We start from the raw sequence: 17,119 nt of genomic DNA on the forward strand, positions 1-17,119 counted from the left end.
TGAAAAAGCTCGGTGTTGTGTTAGTTTATTTGTGACAACCATCATTTCTTTTCATTGTAAAAGGCATCACAGTTAAAGTATGTTTTGTTTCAGAATATAGTTTTAAGTATGCACAGCTTCATGAATTCGGCATGCCAATTCCATTGTTCATCAACGCTGCTTCAGGACCATAGCGCATAAATACTGTGGGAATTCATGCAAAACATATGCGCTTGTACAACAGGAAGCCTGGAGTTGTATTTAACTCTAATTTACACGTGATCGTTGTCCTTGTAGATTTTTACCCAGCGTCCAAAAATTAAGATTATTTAACAAACACTGGGGACACCAAAGTAACAGAAACGATCAGAAGATAGACACAACAAAATCACTGTACAAATACTCCAAAAACCTATTGTTCTGGATCACCAAATCTGGAGTATGTTTTGATGATCTTTACAGAAGAACAGTTGTCTTGTTGGTACAGAAGTAGCTCCACGTATTGGCAGCGTCAGTTACCAGGCCTAAAAGAAGAAACTGCTGAAGCAGAAGATAGGTGCAAGTTAACAGCCGCAATCATAACTAACACTATATCTTATGCCGTTGAAAATGGATTTCATATCAACTGATAAGGTGTTAACGCTTTGTTAAAGTAATGACCTTTCATCGCTGAAGTTGTTCCTCCTGCTGTTATCCTGGACCTGTGAAGACAACTGATGGAGTGAAACGATCACTTGACTGCCGCTTGCTTATGTTCCACCTTGTGTTCTCGGGGTATCTGGGTTTGGGATCTCCACATCGTCCTGACGATCAAACTTAATCCAATGATACAAATCGTAACTGCACACTTTCTATGAAGAATCTCCAATACTAATATGCGATGTAATTCTGCTGCTGCTGTTCTGAAGCGAACGGAGACGGCTCTCCTCTTGGCCTAGGGACCAATGGAGTCACTGGAGGAACATTCCTGTGTCTTCCGAGCTGATGCATCCTCCACTAGAAGAGGGTTCAAGTAACCAACCATAAGTACTCTCTGCGCTTCGTTGTAACGAGCCCAGGTAACCAGGTACAGACCAGCAATGATGAAGACTCCACCAATGATGCTGCAAGGAGTACACGAGGTGGGTATTTAATTCTGCATAAATCTGTGAAAATTCTATTGCTTAAGATTGAGGTAAACTAATGAATCAAACACCAGCAAGTATCTATGAGAAAAACATCATATTACACTGCGACACTACCATTATGGTGTAATCATTCCGCCTGGAAGAGTACCATGGTCAGTTCATATACACAATGCGAATCGATCAATTCAGCTGTCAAAACTTAAGAAATCATATCACATGGGTCAATCAGAACAAAGTGTAGAGTGTTGGTTGGTCCGAACCTTCCAAGATAAATTGGGGTGCCAAGGAAAATAGTTGAGAGGATGGTAGAACATGCCGGTTGGAGCGGATTGTAGAGCGCAACCAGAGAAGGTCCAAGTATTTTGTTTGCCCAAGTCATGATTGCGTAGTTCAGACACGATGCAACAATTCCCTGGTAATGCAACCAAGGAATTTGGTTAGAACATGCTCGGAAAGGTTTCCACATCTTAGCTGGCCCTACATGTAATCTAATCTAATCCAATTTAATCCTAGAGGCACATAGATAATAGGCAGATACTCACAGCATATAGAATAGCTATTATCTCAGTTCTTGTCAGTGCCCACTCGTGGAGCCCATTGGATGCAAATACCCCGGTCAACACCATACAGATCGTGCCAAATGAATAAGAGTAAGCTGTCAAGGATAAGCTCGCAGGATATTTTATCAGCACCGGTGCCTGGTATTCGCCACAGAAGAGAAGGACACTAGTTAAGATATTAAGAGCAAAAAGATCAAGATATCAAACACATCAGAATTTGCATCACCTGTATGACAAGATAAGCCCCCATTAGGAAACAATTGCCTATAAGGCATAGAACACCAATGTGCCAGGTTTCTAAACCAAATTGGAGCATGGTTGATGTCAGCCACTGAGCAGGATAGGGAGTGTTACTCCATGATGTGCCGGCCAGCACATTGCCACTCACGGCATTGGTGCCTGCAAGACCAATCAATGACGGGCCTCGGTAGAAAACCATCAGAATGGCACCGAAGACGCACACAGCTGTGCCAATAACCTTGACTATCCCGTCCTTTGTGAAGATGTTGATCATTTCAACACTGGAACATTACGGATTTTGTTCAGTTTGACATTTGAAACCAAGGCAAATTCAGAAACAAATGTATTGATCGATTGGTTACCCAACAATTGCAGCCAAGAGAAATGTGAAGACGGGTATCGCGGGCTGGAAAGCGGCAGCGTAGGAGGCGTTGGTGAAGCTGAGGCCGAGCAGAAACAGTAGTTGGTTCCCGAAGATCCTGCATGCACGGAGGTGGGAGAGACCCATTGCGAGGATGTGAGGTGTTAATCAATGGAAGACATGAGTGAGACTGAAGAATTATTGCTCCATGAGCAACAGCAGAAATGCAGAATTACCCAGTGACGCCCAGAAGAGCGAAGGATGCGAGGAGCTGAGGGGTCACCGGGCGCCGCACCCTCCTGCGACAATTCAAAACACGCACCGAAAATCTAGTAAAGCATCAATCAGATTGGTGCGAAACCGAAGGGATATATGGCTTCCTTCAACCAGCGTCCGATCAATTCGCAAGGACTCTGTCTCCTTTGCTTCTTCTTCTTCGTCTTGCAGAGCAGGGGGGGATTGGGGGGTGATTTGGTCTGCATCATACCTCTCGCGGAAGAAGGCGACGGGTGCGAGGAGGGCGAGCGCGACGAGGTCGCGGTAGACGCAGAAGACGATCTGGTTCATGCCGACGTTGAGGACGGACTTGGTGAGGACGTGGTAGCCGCCGTAGGCGAGCTGCGTGAAGGCCATGGCGGCGTGAGCCCGCCACGCCTTGTCCGCCCACAGCACCCGCCCGCTCCCGCTGATGCTCCACACCGACGACGACCACCGCTGCAGCATCGTCATCTCCCCTCCTCCTCTTCCTGTTCTCCTCTCTGTTGCCACAATTTCAATCCTGCGCACCTGCTGATTGCCCACTGCAAGGCTGGATTTATGGGGATTTATCGGGGAAAAGTCTCACGAATTCCGGCTACCCGGCGGCTGTTGGTTCCACGCACGCAACGATTTACTAGTATAGTACTGTACTGACTAAATGTAATAGAGTACTACGTCAGGTCAGAGCAAAGCAAGCAAAAATAAAAATGAAAAAAATCTGACGATCTGGGAGGACCATCGGTCTCACGTTGTTCAGAGGAGGCCAACGTTCCTTCTTATCCGAAAGGCCGGCAGCTGGTCCCGACAGCCACCGATCACAGCTTCCGGACAGCGGCCGGTGGCCCATCATTCTCTGGTTTTATTTCTTTCTTTTCTGCGCTTCGTCGTTATACTCGTTAATTCCCTGCCCTGTTCAGCCTAGATCCGTTCTTCATCCGGATCCAACAAACCTATTCGGTTGATGCTGAAATTTTACTAATGTAAGTAATAAAGGATTATCGGTAAAGAGTCACTTAGGTATTACTTTCTTCATTTCATAATTCTCGTTAAAATCTAAACGTTTTTTAATAATAGATGCATCCGTTTTTGAACGAAACCGGCGGGTAGGCACTCTCGATTTTGCAAACCCCTGCCCCTGACCGGAGCGAAGAAGCGTTGTTCACTTCACCCGCTGCCTGCCGTGCTTCGCTGCACTGCGCGGGGCGAGCGGGTGATGAATGAAAAGGACGGAACCCTGAATCGTTTTGGTCCACAGATTAATTGGAGCGAAGCGAGTGATCCTTTCTTTCTCTCCCATCATGATTTGTGTATTGGGTACTCCTAGATCCTTTTTGGTTCCAAGGTGCGTATTTCAATATCCGCATCCTGCTTGGCCTCCTCTCTCTCATAGAGTGTTTTCCTTCTTTTCTTTTTACTACAGAAGATGATCAGTGTGTTGTTCATATATTCTTTAACAATTTCTCGGTCAACGTGGACCTTGGAACTAAAAAGCTAAACGGGCCTGGGCTTGTTCCGGCTCCCGCCGGTGAGGGCGCTGCTATCGTGCACAATGCTTTGCCGTGGGCCGTGGCCAGGTCAGGGCGTTGAAGGAAAACCTCTGAGTCGGACGATTCTGCCCTGTAGGCCTAGACTGTTCCTCTCAAAAAAAATGTAGGCCTAGACCGTAGTGTATTCCCTCCGTTTCATTTGAATGACTCAAATTTGTCTACCTGCAAATAACTCAAATTTGTGTAAACATGTAATATTTCAGAGCACTTAGTAGACGGAGGGAGTACTAGTGTTGGGTTTTTTTTCTTCTTCATTTGTTGTTTTCGCTTGGTCCTCATTTTCTTTTACCACCAGTGTCTATATATCTTGTTTCTCCTCTATGGAGCAACGAAATACAGCGTTGACTGCTCTTTGTAAAGAAAAAAAATCTGACTACATGTGTGGTGTGAACATATAGGGCCTGTACGATGGTCGATAAGACTGTCTTATCTTATGTGTTTCACGTCATTTAGAAGAAATAATGAATCATGTTCTTTGTATAATAGATTTTTTTTAGTGTCATGTCTTACAATTAATTCTTAGATGAATACAATTAACTAAACAAATGCTTAGAAAAAGTAAAATCTAATACAATTATAAATTTACCTTATCTTTGCCTTCTACTTCTCGTGAAGAGAGCATCTCTTGGTTAAGAGTAGGCTTATGTCTTTTCTTCATTACTCTCTTTTCCGTGTCAAATTTTATCCTATGTGGCGTTGTTAAGAACATGCTGACGTCACCTCATTATACATGCCCTTAGGTTCCTATTAAGCCTAAAGAAAGTTACAATTTGTTCCCTAAAAAGTTAAATTCCTGTTTAAAATAAAATAGGAACAAATCATATACAAGCTATTAAAAACAAAAAAATGTTTTAGTTATTGAAAAGGTAAATGTTGAGAAAATTTGTAGCTAGTGGTTGGCATGAAAAAAGAAGTATATATGCAATTTTATATAAAAGCTTAAAAAGATGAAACCAAAAAAACTGAAACAGTTATACATTAAATTAAGAAAAGAAACACGCACAACATTTGTATGCAGCTTGGTGTTTGCAAGTTTGCATTGGATGAGCATCTCCACTAGATACGTCGTCATGCTTTCCTTTTTTTAATAGAAGATGATGTTGTTAATATATTCTCTATCACGGAATTCTAATTTTCAAAATAAATAACGAAGCGATTTCTAATAACCGGTAGTCTAATTCTAACTTTTTTTAAAGCCTCTCTTACTCTACAGTTATAGTATATGAACTCACGCATTTTACACACCACACTCAAAGCACCCTACCCATAGTGCACACGTAAAACCACAACCTATTACACGCGCTAAGATACATGGTAGAGACGAAAGCAGAAGGGATATGTAAATCCCGATGAGACGCCCAGAAACGTCTCACCCGGGAATCGATCGATACTTGGTGGGCTGCGTGCACAACAGCCAAGCAAGCCATCCGACGTACCCTCGGTTTTCTGGACGTCATTCCTGAAAAGGAAAGAATAATACCATTGCTATTTCACTCAATGTTACAACTTCATTGCTACATGTGCGAATGGCCTGACAAGTCGACCTGAATGGTGCCATGTGGCGGTCACGGTGCGCTTGGCCGGTACTGGCACCGAAAAAAAAGCGCTATAGTCAACCGGATCAATAAAAAAAAATCGATCGATTTGTTTCCACCTGCGTACGTGCGTGCTAGGGTGGACGCCTGGGCCGAATTGTTTTTGGCTGGGCCCGAGCTACCGACGGGTTGGATTGACTCAACCCAAGCCGAGCTGCGTGGCCTCGCGGAAAAACAGCCCAGGCTCCTCACGTCCTCGCTGGCCAGCCCAACATCGATTGGAAATTAGTCAGTTAGGGTTGGACCGAGTCCCCCCATTCGCCGCGCCCGAGCCTCCCCAAATCGCCGCCGCAGCCGCCGCGCCGTCCGGAAATTAACCGCCTGCCCTCCCCCTCCCGCCTAGCTGTTCATCTGCCGAGCCTCCTCCCATAGCTCGCGGCAGCCTCGGGCTGAACCGCCCGGCGAACAAACCCCATGGCCCCGGTGCTCCCGGACGATGTCATAGAGGACATTTTGGCGCGCTTACCAGCCAAGTCGGCGGTCAGGTGCCGCAGCCTCTCCCACGCCTGGGCCGCCAAGCTCTCCTCGGACCACTTCGTCGACCTCCACCTCCACCTCGCCAACCGCCACGGCGCCCCGAGGATTCTAATCCTTCAGGACCCGGTCGATCCCGACGACGAACGCCCGCCGAAGGTGCACGCGTGGTCGCCCTGACGGCACGACTCTCATGGAGCTCCCCCGCGCCCTCACGCGCCGCTACTGCTGCCCGCTCAGCTTCACCCGTTATTTCCACGACCGCCCCATGGACGGCTGGGATCATAGCCTCGCCCCACGCCTCGCCACGCAGCAGTGCCGCGGCCTCGTCGTCCTCGAGGCCGGCCACCGGCGCGCGGGTGCACTACGTGTTCAACCCATCCACCGGCCAATCAGCGGCGCTCCCCGAGGGCCGCTACACGGGCCGCCGCAGCCTCCGTGTCAAGGTTGAGGAGGACCCCGATGGCCACCACAAGTACGCGAGGGTAGGGATCGGCTACGACGCGCGCACCCGGAGGCACAAGGTCGTGCGTGTCTACTACCGCGGCTGTGACACCAAGAAGAAACCCCCGGGGTGTGAAGTCTACGTGGTCAACGGCTCCACGGGGCTCTGGAGGCCGGCGTCTGGTGGCGCGCTGGAGAAACCGGCGGGCTGGGTAAACCAGAATGACACGAGCGTGTTTGCGCAAGGGCACGTGCATTGGCTCGCCAAGCGCAACCTCGATTCCCCGCCTGGAGAATTGTCCATCGTCTCCTTCTCTCGGCGACGAGAAGTTTGGGACCGTGTCGCCGCCACTCGCCATGGACGGGAATTGTCTCCTTAGGCACAAGCTGACGGAGCTCGGTGGACGCCTATGCCTTTTCAGCAGCCTCTTCAGCACCGAAAGAAGGAAACAACTCGGCATGTGGGCTGTGGCCGGATCGCTACTACCTCTGGTTGCTGCGCGATCATGAGACAGGCACGTGGGATCAGCCCACTCGCCATTGTCGACAACAGCCGTCGCATCGTCCTCCTGCAACCTCGCGCCTGCCTCTGGTATACAGCCAGCTTCAGGTTGCGCGCGTACGCCCCTGCCACCGGCGCTACGGAGAACCTAGTAGACCGCAACGGCTTGGTCGCTAACAAAAAACTGGTCTTAAGGCATGCCACACTGTACGAGGAAAGCGTCGTCTCCCCCGGGCAGCCGTGTGAGGACATCATCTTCGCCATGTCGCTGGTGCTACGGAAGTTGTCCAGGTACACCCTTGCAAGGCTTAAGTGCGTTTGCCGGAGCTGGCGCGCAATGATCGAGAGCGACGATTTTTATCGTACACGAATTACCATGTCCCCATTTGGTTATATTTTCTAGGTCCCCATCATATATACCTGCAAAATCACAATAGGTAGTTTGAGCGCGAGGAACTAGGGATTTCAGTGAGGGAGGAGTGCTGTTGAGGCCCTTGCAAATATGGCGTAAATACAGACACAGTGATCGTACGTTGAACATTTTATCAAATTTAAAGACTTTAAGTCTCAGTTTTCGTAATACGGTGACTAAATTGAGTTCGCAACAAATTTAACGACTGTGAGTGCGTTGTTACTCTTTGATTGTATCTCGGACCGGTTCTTGTGAGTGGATTCTAGCGGGCAGGTAACTCAAACATACACAAGTAGATCTGGATCAGGTTCCTGCCAAAATAAACGAATTAATCTGGAATCTGGATCAGATATGTACTGTACTCTCACGTGCTACATCATACGCTTATTTTTCTCGCAAAGTTTGTATGAGGTTGTAAATAATGAACGGGCCACACTAGCAGCACATGAACATGCCCCCACAACACGGCCACACTCTAGCCAGAAACGAGCGACTGCACCCGGCATGGGACGAGAGAGCCTTCGTCCATCGCTATGCAGTCAGCGTCAATTCAGTTGGTAGCTTTGGACCCCGTTCCACAGAATGATAGAATTGCAGCAGGGACAGAGCGATCACCAGGTGTAAAAAAAGAGCAACACGCCATTAAACTTGTACTAATAAGCTGCTCCGGATTAGTGCCGCAGTAGCACACCTGTCGCCAGTCGCTACCGTAAGAAAGGGGACGAAATTAGGTGCGGTGAGCTCCGGCGTCTTTCCGCCTCATATTAACCGAATCGAGTAAAATTTTTTTGTCGAACCGTAAAATTTCTTTCTTTCGTATCATTATACCACCCTTTGCACGCTTCGTCATTTTGGTTGGTACAAAAAAACTGTACAACTGAAGTAGCCTGCTATTGTTTCAACATTTGGGGGCTGTTTGCTCTTGGAAAATTTGGGGCTGGATAGCAGGAAGAGCAATGAAAATTTGGGGCTGGAGTACAGAATAACAGGGTGGGTTGGTGGGGATGGATCAGGGCCGAGCATGTTGGGATCCGACGCTGGTTCCCTCGTTCCACTGAAGCTATGGGTGATTTTTGGCTGAATACTACTCTCTGAAAGAATCGTAAAAAAAATAAAAAAATCGTACTCGGTACATGATTCAGTAATCCACGGGAAACTGCTGTTCGGCGTGGAACACGTGGAATCTCCGACTGCTCCTCCGTTCCGTTGTTCCAAGCGGGACCTCATTGATCCGCCCGGGAACACGTGAACCGTGCGCCCGGTTACGTACATCATCAAACTCAGTTCGCAAGCCGATGCATTCGGCGTGTTTCTCAGATGGAATTGTTTAATGTGCTGCCATTTTCCCAGTCGTGCTAGCACGTCTGTCTGTATATACGTACGTGTATGCCCGTATATTGAAAGGCGGCAGCTGCGTGGACCAGAGTATGCCACGTAGGTTTGCTGAGGTCGTACTGATGCCCATCGAAACTTCGCAAGGTTATTCATTGTTGTGACTCTCACCTGGTTGTGAACATGTGATTATTTTCTAAGTGCCTTGTATTACTTCGACAATTACTGGTTGTTTTGGCTTACTCAAAATGTGATTTACGCCCGCCGTAGTTTTCCAAAAGGAATGTTAAATATGCAGCTATGCCGTTTGGTGTCAGCCGCCAGCCGGCTTTGTCTCCGGTTGTTCTCTCCGTCTCTTAACGACCCATGTGATGTAAAAAGACGAAGAATTGTGCATTAGCAGATGTCATTTAATCTTACTATCTTTTTTGTTAGATATGTGTATTTTCGGCACCAACGTTCTAGTTGATGGTGCGGCATTGTATAGAAGAATGACGCAATGGTTCCGATCTCGTCCTGGTGTAGAGGTCACGACATATTTTGCATAGTTTCTCCTGATTTGTCTTTTCATGAAATTTTTTTGTGGGAGCGAAGAAGTGTTATCACAGCCTGCCTTGCAAAATGGTGAGTTCAACAATCTTGGATTCCAAATTCTTGAGGTGGACAACTCATGCGGCTTTTCAGAATTTATGAGGATAGTCAGCTTGTACAACTATCATATTCTGAAATTACATCACCAAATTCATGGAGGAACATTAACATACCAAAAGTGGATGTCGACACGTTGACTTTGGTCTTCGGTGAACCATGACGTGTCTCTTCTAGTTTTAATGAGGACCTTCACTATTTGTATTCATTCCGGTTGTTTCCACCTATTGTGCTTTCTTTCTTTCATGAATCAATGTACTGTAAAAATACTCATTTCAGAAGAAGAAAAAAAACTAGATCGATCCCTTTGATCTTGTGGAGGGAATTCGGTCATGACCGAAATTTCAGTCTTGCTTTTTTGTGTTTTTGTTTGATCTCTGAAATATGAAAATGAATTTAAGTGGGGAATTTCAGTGACCGAAAAGAAGAAAGATCGTATTTGTTGCTGCAGCTCACGAGCTACTGTAACTGGATACTTGGAGTTGGAGCTGATTGAGTAGATATTGGGGGGTTCCTTATGAAGACAAGAAGATGACTTCTTTTTTGACGAAATGCAGCTCTTCATGTCTTAAGAAGGAAAACAAGAACAAGGTTCATATGTACAGATGATCAAGCAGGTCAAAAGCAAGACAAACCTGAAAGCACAGAACGCAGGTCGCAAAATTTCCGCAAAAAAAGAAGAAGAATGCAAACAAATTCCACACGAATTGTGCAGTTTAATTTCCTCAAAATTCATGCATCCAAAGTCCCCAATAGTTGGATATGCTCCATCAGGATGACTTAGGGATTGCGTCATGCGCCGAGTGATGATCATCGGAGTAAGCAAAGCTATAATGAAATGACAGTTGACAGGAGTGGTTTACATGGTGTAGTAAAACGCCGCTGTCAGGAAAGAAGGCTACCAACTGAATGAACAGCGCAGTTGATTAGCAGATGGCCACCTCACCTAACCTCGTCGCATGTCGCTCTCGACACCAACAACACACTGGCGAAATTTGGGGCGACAAGGACTCTGAATCCAAAAAGGCGAGTGATTTGGGACTGGAGTTTACCCATCCTAAGTCATTTTCTTGGAAATCCAAGATCCTGACGACAGTAGCACACAGGGCAAGCAAGTTCTTCTCCTGATTTTCCTTGATAATGTCAAGTTTATTCCTCAATTTTCTTCATCCCCATGTCACAATTCAATGCAAGGGGTGGTATGGTACAATACAATGGGAAATCCCCAAGCACCAGTTTCTCCCCAAAGAGGAAATCACACGGCAGAAGTACAAATTCATACTATTACAGTACAGTACAATGCAATGTATGTGAGGAACACACCATGGATCGAGCAAGGCAGCATTGGGAGAGGAGGAGGCTAATTCCGGACGGTGGTGTTGTTGGCGTTGAGCGGCGCCGGCGAGGCCTTGCCCTCCAAGAGGAGCTGCCCCCGGTGCACGTCAGATTTGGTGTTGCTGCTGGTGGCGGGCGGCGACGCCTTGCCCTCGAAGAGCTGCTTCCGGAGCACGTCGTGGAGGCCGTCGAAGAGCCTCTTCTTGACGGAATCCATGGCGGACTCGAGGCGGTTGAGCAGGTCGGTGGAGTTCTTGTTGTACATGAAGAGTCCGTTGTAGAGGTCGAAGCTGTCGCTGCAGGTGTTGTCGACGAGGCGGAGCAGCGTCTCGTAACCCTTGGTGTTGATGGGGGTGGACTGGAGCTCAAGCGTGGCGAGCATGCGGCCGACGGTGTGCGTGAGGAACTGCGTCTCGGCGGCGTGCGCGTCGTGCTCGGCGCAGGACATCTCCACCATGCGGCAGCCCTCGCGCTCGAAGATGTTGAGGAAGGTGTCGGCGCGGGCGCGGCGGGCGGGGCAGTCGCCGACGCGGACCTTGTCGAAGACGAAAGGGAGGCCGTCCCAGCCGTCGCGGGCCGACTCCGGGCCGAACATGGGGTGGGTGCAGATGATGTCGAAGCCCTCCGGGAGCGTGGTGAGGAGGAGGTTCTTGGGGAATTCCTTGACGGAGAGGACGTCGACGAAGAGGGTGTTGCGGCGGAGGCGGTGGACGGGGAGCGAGCGGAGGACGGCCTCGGCGGAGAGGATGGAGGTGGCCAGGAGGACCACGTCCGGGTGGCACTCGCAGAGGTCGTGCGGGTCCTGGAAGTAGGCGGCGCCCAGGGAGGCGGCGAGGGAGGAGTGGTCGGAGCGGGAGTGGGCGAGCAGGGTGTGGCCCTGCCGCGCGAAGGTCCGGGCCAGGAACTGCCCGAAGTTGCCGAACCCGACGATGGCGATCTTCAGGCGCTGCCGCTCCTCCAGCAGCCCCGCCGCGCGGGACTCGTAGTCGAACGGCTGGGCGGCGTCGATGGCGCGGATGGTGCCGCCGCGGTTGGGGCGGATGCGGGCGCCGACGGCCGGCGCGGGGAGGGAGCGACGGGATGCGGGCGACTGGAACTGGTAGGTCGCCGGAGCAGGAGCCGGCGGGAGGCGGCGCGCCGCTCTGGATGGTTGGTGGAGGCGGAGGTGGGAGGTGGAAGACGACAGCATCTCCTCTCCTTTCGGGTAGACTAGAGTCCGCCTGCCGATCCCTTTGGGAATTGGGCTTTTTGACTTGTGAGGTTTGGCTCCTCTTCAGTGGAGAATCAAGATGCGACGGTACGAGCTCGTCTTGAGGACTGGACTACTTATATTAGCAAAATTACCCTAAAAAAAAACTTGAATGAGAAAGATCCCCTAATTTTTTTTAGCAAGATGGTGTACAAATAGAGTTGATTACCAAGCTAATTGTACCTAGTGGACTGTACTCTACTGACAGGATCCAAACTAGTGGACTGTAAAATAAACTATGAGCCAGCGGATCGCAAAAAATGTTATCGCGATCGGATTTGGACACTAGGTTTGGTGGGCAATAATTTGGGAGGAGAAACATGGGGGAATCGTGCGTGAATCGTGATCCCCGTTTGGACGTGGAAACGCTGCCCAAATACATACAGAAACTGAACTGTTCTTACGAGATTGGAGATTTCAGTCGATACTCACTTGCACAAAATTCTCACCAAGAGCTGAACGGAAGTATATGCTTCGGCATCTTCTGTGTCTGAGTGCATTTCTGTGTTCTCAGTTGATGATTAGCATGTTACTCCCTCCAATCCTAAAAATCCTAAATTGCTGTCGAAATATTACATTTATCTAGACGCTTTTTAAGAATAGATACATTCATATTTGGACAAATTTGAGTCAAGAATTTAGGATCAGAGAGAGTATTTATCTACCAAATTAGATAATTATGTATTTTCAAATATCATGTAAATATTTTAGAGTAGAAGTGCATATGTTCGGGGAAAAAAGCGCTGTATCTGTGGACTGCGGCGTCTCGGTTTGTTTTACATCATCGACGTCTCACTCTCTTACTACCAAATGTAGGTTTGAAAATAACTCTACAGTTAATTTTCTGGAAGATTTACGTCAGTGTAACATTTTATACACAAAAGATGAGACAAATTTCGTAAGCACTTCGATTAGGAGTGGCATATAGAGGAGTCCAAATACAACAGGAGGTTATCAAATAGGATAAGGCATTTCTTTCTGTTCTTTATCAAAAAAACTAAGGCATTTCTGAAAAGCAGGAATTTCATAGTTCAGTTCCTATAAGAACAGCCAAAGGTTCCAACTTCCAAAAGGGGGCTAAATGTCTACAGATACAAGAACGCAATACGATTTACAACAAAAGGTAAAGCAATTCTTACCCAAGATGACAAAACTCGATCACACAGGATATGTGTTATTATTATCGCATCACAGAGCCAACATCCATGGTAGCAGCTGAATCCAACGACATAACACTCACCTTGAACCCTGGTGATCTTCAGAAAGAAACAAGTATATCTATCTAATGCAATCACAGAGACAGCAAACCTGATATCTTCTGCGGAGAGGCACATACAGTGTTACATGCTGCTACTCACTTTCTTTGACGACGGCGGTGACTGTTGCGTCTATCAGAATCTGAATAGTCAGAAGAACTTGGATCAGAATAGTGTCGTTTCTCCCTCGATCTCCTTGAATGCCTGTCGGTTTCACGTCTGCCCAAATGAGTATAGCTACGCTTCTCCTTCGATTTCCGCGAAGGCCTATCGCTCTCAGGAGAATCTGCCTCATAGTGATGTCTCTTTTCCCTCGATCTCCTTGAACGTCCTTTGCTCTGAGAAGAACTTGAGTCACTGTGGGGTTGCTTGTCCTGCCATCGCATTGAATGCCACTCGCTCTCGGAAGAACTCGAATCACTGTAGTGCTGCTTCTCTCTCGATCGCCTCGAATGCCTCTTGTTTAACTTGTATTCTTTGTCTCTCGAGAAGGAAGATAGTGCAATTTCCAGCTCCTCTCTTTTCTTCTTGATATGTTCTCTCTTCAGATGCCTGGTGTCAGCTTCAACTTCTGAATCAGAACAGGATTCTGGCAGGTGTTTCTTCTTGTGCCTGTGATTTGACTTTTGTTTGGCTTTTCCTTTCCCAACTACCACCTCATCATCAGAATACGATGACTCAGAACAATACTTTTTCTTCCTCTTGCTTCCTACTGTCCTGTTCCTCTTCTCAGGTTCCGCCGATTCTGAGGACAAATGATAACTGCTATGATGCCTTCCACATTCTGCATGAGCAGCAGGATCAGACTGCTTGCGCCTGCTTTTACTCCTGGAGTGTTTCTTCGATTTACTTACAGAAAAGTTGGTGAGGAGAGCCGGAATGTCAACATCGCCAAGAAATCCTAAAATGTAAGAATGTAAGCCAAAATACCTAAGTAACTTTAGTTAGGAGTAGAAAATTCAAAGATAATGTGGATTTTATCCATGTTTGAGAAGTCATACCTCCATATTCATCAAATATATCTTCTGCTACAATTTGCTGATTAGGATCATCTGGGTTATATCCACCTCGAGGAGGGCTCATGCCTGGCTTTTGCTTAAGCTCCCACTTCAAAGGCTGACACAGAATTCTTCACATTAAAAAAAAATTCTTAAACAATGCAAAACAAGACAAGAGATATTTGTAATGTCTCCTTCTTTTGTTCAAAGGTCGTATATGTGCATCCCTATTGCACCATAGTTCGGAACAGATGTCAGTTATTCAGCTCAAGAGAAGTTAATATCTGGCTATTGAAATCCATATGACAACACAATGTTTGAATACCACTGACCATTAGAAGTAAAAATTAAAGGATAAGAAAGCTAGCACATATATAAACCAAGGCTACAGCAAAAATGCAATTTTCAGTAGATTATTATTGACAACAAAATCCTATGCACTTATGGACCAAGGGGAAAGGTCAGAGTTGCGAATGGAGTACACTTCCAGAAGAAAAATCTAACCTCACTTGAATCAGTCTGTGCCTTTATTGCTGTAAGCGGATCATCCCTTTTCAGTCGACTCTCCTCATTAGGCATGATAACATCCTTCATGGGACATTCTCGATCACCACTCTGATGGCCATAGTTTCCACATCTTAAACATCTAACATTACGAACTTCAACTCCAAATGGTTTAGGTCTAGCAGGAGCACCTGTGTCCAGCCTGATAATAAAAGCAAAACATGTATCAAATATTTACAAGTTACTAAGCAGTGACCTAAGTAAAGCATAGAAATGCTCTATTTGAATGAAACAGATAAATGGAGGAATAATAAATTAGGGACAAAAATACAAAACAAAACCGCTTGTCTGTTGGCAGTTTATGAGGGGGTTTGGATCAGAAGGAATTCGACGTTTCATGTCACGTTGTTATTAAAAGGTAATAGGAATGCAAAGTACCTTGGAGCATTTTTCAGAACTTCAAATTCTTGCTCTGTTGGCAATGAACGGCCGAAAACATCTTTCGGCCTACTTTTCTTATCTGAGACAGACTGGGTCGTGTCAAGTTCCTTCTCAGGCCTGCAGCAAATATAACAAAATACCATGAGATGAGAATATCAGGACACCGCATAACTTGACATCTACTTGATCAGAGCGCCAAGATAAATCCATCCCAAATATGTCTTGGAACGCAGGCATCTGTGTCAGTTCAAGCCTTTAAAATGATAAATGTAACTTTGGAAAGGATAAAAGTTAGTGACATTACATCGAAGAAGAACTTGCAGGTACAGCACCTTCAGCTTGATCCAACTTCTTCTTCGCATCTTCAATTTCGGCAGCTTTTGCACTCTCTGGATTGTATCCAGGTGGGCGGACATACATGAAGCTGACAGCTTTCATTACTTCCATCTGAAGTTGCAAACCACATTGAAGATTGAGGACACCAGTTCCCAATGGGTGGTGATAACAGTAGGATGTAATGTTAAAAAAAGTTCTTGTTTATTACAGAGGACAAGCACCTAAAGATTCCTTACAAGTTACAACTCCTGGAAGAAACTAGACTTGGTAGGTATCAAAGCACAGATTAGACTGAAGGTCCATGTTTCAAACGCAAAAAATTGAGATAAGAAAGTGTATTTCCTCAGAGCCAAAGGCAGTTTCCGAATATACTTGCCAATATATTTGACAAACCTAACTTTGGACAGGATAAGAGCAGGGCAGCACATTCACTAGTTGACTGTTTACCATGGCACAAGGAGCAGATGATATATTATCATACCTTGATAAATCATTAACAGATGGCCAAAGCTGGCAAGGAGAAGTTGATGATTTACTCTGTAGAGAACATTTAGTTTATTTTAGTATACATTACTAAATTGTTTTGCAGTAAATTGCGGAGCTCCCGGAAAAGTATCTTAATATCAAATAACAAAAAGTGAGGAGATTTTGCAGTGTAATGTAGACAAAGTTATGGAAGAGGCTGGCTAATTACAAAATTTCATCATTGTGGCCAATGTCAAGCCGATATAAAATATCAATGTTAGGCAAGACTCCTTATTTCACTCGTAACACTCCAACTTCGGCGATACATGGGATGTCAGAATAATAGCAAAGATAAAGCAAGGTATTGGAGAAAGGCTTGTGAGGGTTGATCCAACATTTTAGCGGGAACAAAGTGACACGAGGAATAGTTTTTTTTTTCTTTCTAGACCATAGTAGTTTTTTGGGCAGTAAGGCTCTAGCTTAGGCTATTACTTGACGAAATACGATCATCACTGCACAATTAACCACACGGAAACCCTACCCAATGGCGATGACAGTAGTTCAAGCTAATGTCCATGAGCAGTTGACGCACGTAGCATGGATAAAAACAAAAGGGCGGCGTGTGTATGCATACCTTCTCCTTGTCCTTTTTGGAGAAGAGGGCGGTCTGGCGGAAGAACTCCTGCTCCTGCGCGAACTCTCGCTGGACCTCCTCATGGCGGCGCGCCCGGTTGGTGTGGATCTGCTCGGCGATCCACTTGCGGCGCTGGTTCGGGTACGAGAGCGGGTGCCACGGCTTCTGGTTCAGGAAAGAGTGGCTCCACGCCGTCCCGGACTTCTCCTTCAGCTCCGCCTCCCCCGCCGGCGTCTTCCGCCCGAAGCCGCCGCCGCCGCCGCTTCCCTCCACCCCCTCGTCCATCCCCACCCTCCGCTCTCCCAGCGAAGTCGCAACTCCCAAATTCCAATTCCCCGAGCCGGCGAGACGGGTGGGTTTCCTTCCTGGGCTTTCTCTCTGATTGTTCGGTAAAGGGCTTTCTCCCTTCTTCCGTTTGTTCG

At 46.9% G+C, this 17,119-nt stretch overlaps 4 protein-coding genes across 6 annotated transcripts; 1 reads left to right on the forward strand and 3 right to left on the reverse strand.

Moving 5' to 3' along the window:
• Positions 1 to 192: 192 nt before the first annotated feature.
• On the reverse strand, positions 193 to 3,276 carry LOC100833135 (WAT1-related protein At5g45370). Of its 2 annotated transcripts, none has more exons than XM_014897229.2 (8): positions 2,755 to 3,276; positions 2,504 to 2,566; positions 2,269 to 2,385; positions 1,893 to 2,187; positions 1,649 to 1,804; positions 1,367 to 1,518; positions 640 to 1,082; positions 193 to 516 (listed from the first exon to the last, which is right to left on the reverse strand). In XM_014897229.2, the coding sequence occupies exons 1-7, from the start codon at positions 2,994 to 2,996 to the stop codon at positions 914 to 916; spliced, it is 1,194 nt and encodes a 397-aa protein (XP_014752715.1). In that variant the 5' UTR covers positions 2,997 to 3,276; the 3' UTR covers positions 193 to 516; positions 640 to 913. The 2 variants fall into 2 exon arrangements, with proteins under 2 accessions (XP_014752715.1, XP_014752716.1); XM_014897230.2 differs by having other exon boundaries at positions 193 to 519.
• A 2,805-nt stretch (positions 3,277 to 6,081) lies between these two features.
• On the forward strand, positions 6,082 to 6,965 carry LOC104582130 (F-box/LRR-repeat protein At2g43260). The gene is made up of 2 exons (XM_010231474.1): positions 6,082 to 6,289; positions 6,430 to 6,965. The coding sequence occupies exons 1-2, from the start codon at positions 6,082 to 6,084 to the stop codon at positions 6,963 to 6,965; spliced, it is 744 nt and encodes a 247-aa protein (XP_010229776.1).
• Positions 6,966 to 10,595: 3,630 nt separating this feature from the next.
• Positions 10,596 to 12,168, reverse strand: LOC100828973 (arogenate dehydrogenase 2, chloroplastic-like). Its single transcript, XM_003563493.4, has one exon. It carries the CDS (start codon positions 12,001 to 12,003, stop codon positions 10,840 to 10,842), a length of 1,164 nt encoding a protein of 387 aa, XP_003563541.1. The 5' UTR covers positions 12,004 to 12,168; the 3' UTR covers positions 10,596 to 10,839.
• An 879-nt stretch (positions 12,169 to 13,047) lies between these two features.
• Positions 13,048 to 17,009, reverse strand: LOC100833449 (uncharacterized zinc finger CCHC domain-containing protein At4g19190). 2 transcript variants are annotated; one of them, XM_014897586.2, is made up of 7 exons: positions 16,698 to 16,811; positions 16,080 to 16,135; positions 15,567 to 15,709; positions 15,260 to 15,379; positions 14,822 to 15,023; positions 14,321 to 14,435; positions 13,048 to 14,220 (listed from the first exon to the last, which is right to left on the reverse strand). In XM_014897586.2, the coding sequence occupies exons 3-7, from the start codon at positions 15,707 to 15,709 to the stop codon at positions 13,418 to 13,420; spliced, it is 1,383 nt and encodes a 460-aa protein (XP_014753072.1). In that variant the 5' UTR covers positions 16,080 to 16,135; positions 16,698 to 16,811; the 3' UTR covers positions 13,048 to 13,417. The 2 variants fall into 2 exon arrangements, with proteins under 2 accessions (XP_014753072.1, XP_003560541.1); XM_003560493.4 differs by lacking the exon at positions 16,080 to 16,135 and having other exon boundaries at positions 13,069 to 14,220; positions 16,698 to 17,009.
• Between the last annotated feature and the right edge of the window lie 110 nt (positions 17,010 to 17,119).

The sequence above is a fragment of the Brachypodium distachyon genome, chromosome 1, assembly GCF_000005505.3.
Source record: "Brachypodium distachyon strain Bd21 chromosome 1, Brachypodium_distachyon_v3.0, whole genome shotgun sequence".
NCBI classification, from domain to species: domain Eukaryota; kingdom Viridiplantae; phylum Streptophyta; class Magnoliopsida; order Poales; family Poaceae; genus Brachypodium; species Brachypodium distachyon.